The 6,532-nt window shown below is 26.6% G+C and overlaps 1 protein-coding gene across 1 annotated transcript; it reads left to right on the top strand.

The window, feature by feature from the left end:
• LOC129958239 (mitochondrial translation release factor in rescue-like) lies at window positions 1-2,701 on the top strand. Its single transcript, XM_056070544.1, has 3 exons — window positions 1-139; window positions 1,401-1,667; window positions 2,458-2,701. The coding sequence occupies exons 2-3, from the start codon at window positions 1,454-1,456 to the stop codon at window positions 2,679-2,681; spliced, it is 438 nt and encodes a 145-aa protein (XP_055926519.1). The 5' UTR covers window positions 1-139; window positions 1,401-1,453; the 3' UTR covers window positions 2,682-2,701.
• Window positions 2,702-6,532: the final 3,831 nt, after the last annotated feature.

Raw genomic sequence — 6,532 nt, 5'->3', positions numbered from 1 at the left:
AAGATTATATAAAGATCTCTTAAAATATTCCAAGACACTGAAATACACTGATAAAAATTATTTCTTAAATCAGGTTAAAAAAGAATTCACCAAAAATAGAAACCTAACAAGTACAGAAGAAATTAGCTATCATTTCAGAGTATGTTTTACAAATATTTTATTACATTTATCTTAAATTTGTATTGTTATTTAATTTTGTATGTATAATTAATACATATCAAATATAGATTGATTAGGTTTCTTCATCCTGGAAACAAAACTAATGCTAGAGTTACATATTTTAAATTTCCAATAGGGTTAAATTTGTTAAAAAAAATTTGAGAAATATTGAATGTACTCTGCTCTAAATTATGATAATTTAAGGTGAAATAATTACATTCATATAAAAATTGCTGAACTTATCGAATTAAATTTCCTATTTGCCAATATTAATTTCAATTAGTAATAAGATTTCAAACATGAATGCTTAAAAGCAATATAATATAGTAATATCTTTTATTTAATATCTATAAGTTCTTTAAAGAAAAGGACACAGCTTACTTTAGAGATTGGAGAATTGAATGTCTAACAATAGTAATAAACCAGATTATATTATATTTACATTTTGTATCATCTTAATAACTTTATATTGTAATTGTTACCATTTATTGTATATCAATTTTGTTGCAAATAAGCTAAATATACATAGTTCAACATTATTTTTTCCATTTATAAATATAAGCAGCATAATAATTAATTGAAATATGCCATATCTCCATCAAAAAAATAATTATTTAACTTATGATGCATATCAGGTCATGTTAAACTATGGATTCTGATTTCAAATTGAATTACGAGTTAAGAAATTGAAATATTGACAAATAAGTTGTTAGATTTTGATTATAAAAATAAAATCAAAGCAATATTGAATGAGGCACTTCATTTGAATTTACCAAATTGCTATCAAATAAAATTTTCTTTATATACTACAAATTAAATATTTATCTGTTTTAATTACTTAATAAAAAGATATATTCAGATGCTCTATTTAGTTAAAGGATGTTTTGAATAGTTTAAAAAAATGCTGTAATTCAGATTTTCACTATTTTAAAATCTGCAAAAAAGTTGGGGATAAAGGAGCAATTATTAAATAACTAAACAGACAAAATAATCAAATCTTTAACTTCTACACTGTAGATAGTTTCAATGGCTTCTTTCTTCCAGTAAGTTAAAGATCTTAACAAATATTATAAGAAATAGTAGTAGGGATTTAGACATTTTCAATACTTGTAATATATATCTTTTAAATTCCTGTGTTTAGAATTAATTATATTCAATTGTAATCATTTGCATTTTAAAAGGAATAAATATTTTATATATTTGTTTCCATCATTTCTTCTAAGAATACTCTATTTTTTCAGAGAGGAGAGAACTTTCTAAAAAATAAAAGATTGTTGTAAAGATAGAAAAGGATATGTCTCTTTCATGGTGGTGTCCAGTAACTTTTAGGAGACAGTCTGTTCAATTATTTTTCAGCATATATAAACATAAAAGTTCTATAGACTATACAAAATTCCCAAAGTTGGATGAGAAAGATATTGAAGAGCAATTTATAAAAGGTCATGGACCAGGAGGTTCCAATGTTAATAAATCTATAAACTGTGTTTTATTAAAGCATATACCTACAGGTAAGATCACTGTTATGCTAAGATTCTTTTCTGTCGATTGCAATATATCTATCAACATAAAACTTCTAAACTTGGAAATTTTCTTAAAATTGAGATTTGGAGAAATTGATCAGGGAGTGAGATGAAAACTATTATTATAAACATTGATGCTAACCAGAAAGTTTTTTTTTTTCTTCAGTTTTTAAAACTCTTCCTGTATCCGATTAAAATAACTGGAATGAATCAAAGTTTATCAGCATCTTATTTTTGAAGTAAAAATTACGTGACTCTAAACATCATATACAGCCTTTTATTTTCACATCCCTCGAATAAAGATCATGCAAGTGAAACTGTGGAACACTTATTTCACAGTAGACAGATATATGATTATATCTTCAACATATTCTAAACTGTGCTTTTTTATTCATAATATTCTTTAAGATAGTAAGTAGATGAATTATTTTAAAAACAAAAATACTGAACTTCTGGAAACACTTTTTTGTGGGTAAATGTTTATATTTTTTTTCATAATATTGAAAAAAAAAAAAAATAGAGGTAAATGGGTCTGTATCCAATATCAGATGTTAGTAAGTCATTTATTTAATCAGTTTTAAAAATTATTACCATTTCTAAATTATTCCATTGATTTGTTTCTAAAGCTTAATATCAACACAAATTTTTAAATTGTAAATTTTATCCTGCTCAAAACCTGGCAAACATTTTCATTAAACTTTTGAAATTCTCAGAACACATAATCAAATACTGTAGAATATCAATTTTTTTGTTCTTGATACTGAATTATTTTTTATAGGTATTGTAGTGAAATGCCATGAATCAAGACTTCTACAAGAAAATCAGAAAATTGCAAGAGAAAGACTGTTGAGTAAATTAGATGAACATTATAATGGTGATATGAGTGTTACAGCTCAAAAGAAAAGAATTGAGAAGAGAAAACAAATTGCTTGTGATAGCAAAAATGAAAAGTTACGGCAGTTGAAGAAACAGTTTATTGAGAGTAATAAACTAGAGAAATAAATTCCATTGATTTTGTGTTATTTTCAGCTCTTTTTAACATTCTTTTCTTTACATAGTTAACCCTTAACTGGGGAGGTGCGGTCTACGAGACTGCATTTCATTTAGACTCAAATTAAATTTTCTAATGAATATATTAATATGAAAAAGTGCCAGTATATTTTGCAGATATTTTTCTTGATATATAGATATGTTTTAGAAATTTTTCAAAATATATTGTCATTGAAAAAATTAAATGTGTTGAAACATACATTTTCTTCTCAAATTACATATTACAATAAATAATATTCTTGAAAAAGCATATTACTTTTTACTTTTTAAATCATATTTATTTTTACAGTATATGAAGGTGTATAGAAGACAATATAATGTAAAATTCAACAATTATATGAAAAATAAAAAAAATGACAATGTGCAAAATTGGCCCTTTTTTTATTGGCTTGTGTGACTTTCATAGCATGGTTTTCTAGGGCATTTTAAACATATAGGTTAAGAACTAGTATAAAAATAAACCTATAAATTCTGCATATGTATATCTCTTGGTATATTAATATATTTTATAAATTTTTTCAAAATACATTATCTCTAGAAAAATTGATTATATTTGAACATACATATCAAAATCAGTTCAATGCGAACTTTCATCGAAAAAACTCTTCTGTACAGTTATCCTTATCACTAATATCACTTTCTGCTTCATTTAAAAGTGTCTGGAGCACTGCTTCATAATAGGATCAGTAAACTGGATGATATTTCGGCCCCCAAGTTTTAGCGCCATCTGCTAAGCCTTGTTTATCACTGGGTCTTAGAGACCGCGCTCATACAAATAACTGAATTATTTTAAAAAGCATCTGCTGAAATCAGTTGAAAAAGTGCATGTGCATTGAAGGTCACAAAACTGGAAGCTACAGGGTCAATCCATTCAATTGAGCTAAAAATAGAATAGGGGTGATAGAAAATCCATCACTAGCGGTCTCACAGACCGCATGTCCCCAGTTAAGGGTTAAATGATGTATTTACATTTAAAGAGAATAAATAGGAAACATACGACAAAGTATTTTTTTTGAAGTTAATTAATAAGATTAAAAATGAAACTTGCCATAGTAAAATATCAAACCCTACTCTTTGCTATGTATAGATTTGAAAAGATATGTATTCGTAGCTCATAGGAATAAGATAATTGAAGTTTTTACTCATTCAAGCCATATGAGTAGGGATTGCAATACCGGACCAAAATTTCAATACAGGTATTCGGTATTTTTTAAATCTTAATACCGGGATACCGGTATTAGAAATTTTAAAAAAGAAAGAAACAGTTGTTTCTTTGTTTTATTTGCCAGTTTTATTAGAGAATGTAAATATCACAAAAAGTAATTTGTAACTTATGAATTTTAACAGTATATAAAGAATCATCAAAAAGTAAAGGAACATCTTATTCAATCATAAAAAAAGTGTAAATATCACTATTCAATCTGTGGTACTATTACAAATTTTTGAAATGTGATCTTAAAAAAACATAATGCATCAATTATACTGTCATTAAGCCTGGAAAGTAATTATCTGTAAAAATTACTAGCTGTCGAAAACGCTCTTTCGGCATCTACGCTAGCTGGTGGTACTGTTAGCAATGCGCGATATATTTTTTTCAAGTATTTACCTCTAAATCCCTCATCTTCAAATAAATCGATTTCTCGTCGGATGGTTTTGGATATAGCTGATTTCTGTATTGTATTTTGGTTCGTTGAAATTTTATTTATTTATCACTAATTATAATTTTTGTTTAAGAGACAATTCCTTTTCATCATCGACATTAGTGTCATCATAATCTTCGATAACTGAACTGAATTCTTCTGAATGTGGATAGGTTTGTGGGAAAAAATTTTTAAGAAAATTTACTCTAAACTTAATCAGATTTGAACTGGTTATTTTCTTTTCTTCTTTTTCATTTTCATTTTTAAAATCATTATAATTATGTAAATGCAATAAGACATTTCTATTTCGGTATGCCTTTCTTCTGTGCGATTTTTCAATGTAATATATAATTCTTCAGATAGTGTGTGTTGTTCTTTCATGATTGCAACATGAAATTTATTGTTGCATTAGCTGTTAATAAATTAAAATCTCTCCGACACAATGCCTCTGTAGTCAGTTTTATTGGAAGTAGAGCTGATATAGTTCTGGATATTAAGTCGAATTCACTAACTGAAAAAATAATTTACAGGTTTAAGTCGATTATTGCTTTTTGGATTGGATTTCTCAATTTCAAAAATCGTTCCATCATTAGGAGTAAACGGTTCCAAAGTGTTTTAGAATCTAATATTAACATGTATTCTTTTTTATTTTTAGTTAGTATATATTTTAGTAATATATCCTTTTTTATAGGGGAACGTTTAAATATCAACAATTTTCCGAACTTTACAAATTATAGGAAGCAATTCTTGATAGATTAATATTCCATCGTCATTAGCAATATCTTCTTCAACAATTACATTGTCATTATCTTCATTGTCAATATCACTCTCACTCTTACTCTCTTCAAAGTTGGAATCCGAAGTTTCTATATCCACAGTATTTGGATTCTTCTGTTCTTTATTTTTTTGGTATAATACATCTATTACTCCTAATTGAATTCCATGTGCATAGCACAACTGCTGATTTGCACCAATCAACTTTCCAACTTTTTTCATAATTGTTTCTCCATCAGTCGTTATGGATACAATATTTTCTTTCAGGGATAATCCATGTTTCGCTAAATTAGATTTAAGCAATTAATTAAGCCATTAATTAGCTAATTAATTTCACCTGTTAGGGAGACATAAAAGCAAAAATGTATACTATTTTGCTATGTTCGCGATCCCTGAACATATAGTGGAGACATTTTAAAAATTTCTAGTAAATACCGAAAAACCGGTATTTAAACTTGTGAATACCGGTATTACAAAATTGTACAAATGGCTCAAAATACCGGTATTCGGTATCCCGGTATTGCAATCCCTACATATGAGATATTTTTAACTTTGATCATTACAAAAATAACACCCAAACTACAGACCCTCTCAAAAAAGCATCAGGAGACATTGGGAAACATATCCAAATTTTCTCTTTTTAATTGTATATTTACTGATGACTGAATAATTTAGTCTGAACCATTTGCTTTTCAAACTAGCTGATTTTAAGCAGGAAGAGAGAGAATGTTTCTAGTATTCAGCAAGTAAATTACTTCAAAGTCTTATTTCTATAAATGCATATCTGGAAAATGTAAAGCATGATAATATTAAAATATGTATTTTCATTAAGTACTGATGAAATCATAAATGTAATGTTACATATCCAAGGTTTACGATTTTAAAATAGATAATTATCCAACAATTTTACTATTGAGAGTCCATAATTAAAAATAATGCTCGGACAAATATTAATGGGGTAGGGTTGGGGAAAGAGTAATGAGGAAGGAAAATGTATAGCTTAATCACTTATCTAAATACAAGTTGATACTTCCTTTTCCACTTACACTCCAATTCATTTAAAAGTCTTCAAAATATTTGTTATAAATCAACACATAAAAATTCATCACACAAAGACAATTTAAAGTTATATCTTCAAAAATATGGCCACCTGAAGCAAGAGAAAACAATTTACATAGTTAATAAAATATGTTATGGAATTACATTTTAAATGATCAGATATTTCATTCAGACCATCATATTTTATAGTGAATTTAAATACAAGAAATTAGTTTATAAACTTTTTTTTATTAAAATATAAAAGCTATAAAAATTTTATACATTCAATATGAAATTAAGACTATAAAAATTACAATTTCTCAATGCATTTTTTTTTCATTAAGAAAATTG

This window comes from Argiope bruennichi, chromosome 2 (genome assembly GCF_947563725.1).
Source record: "Argiope bruennichi chromosome 2, qqArgBrue1.1, whole genome shotgun sequence".
NCBI lineage: Eukaryota > Metazoa > Arthropoda > Arachnida > Araneae > Araneidae > Argiope > Argiope bruennichi.
Note: the sequence above shows the minus strand (reverse complement) of the source record. Positions and strands in the feature narration are given on the sequence as shown.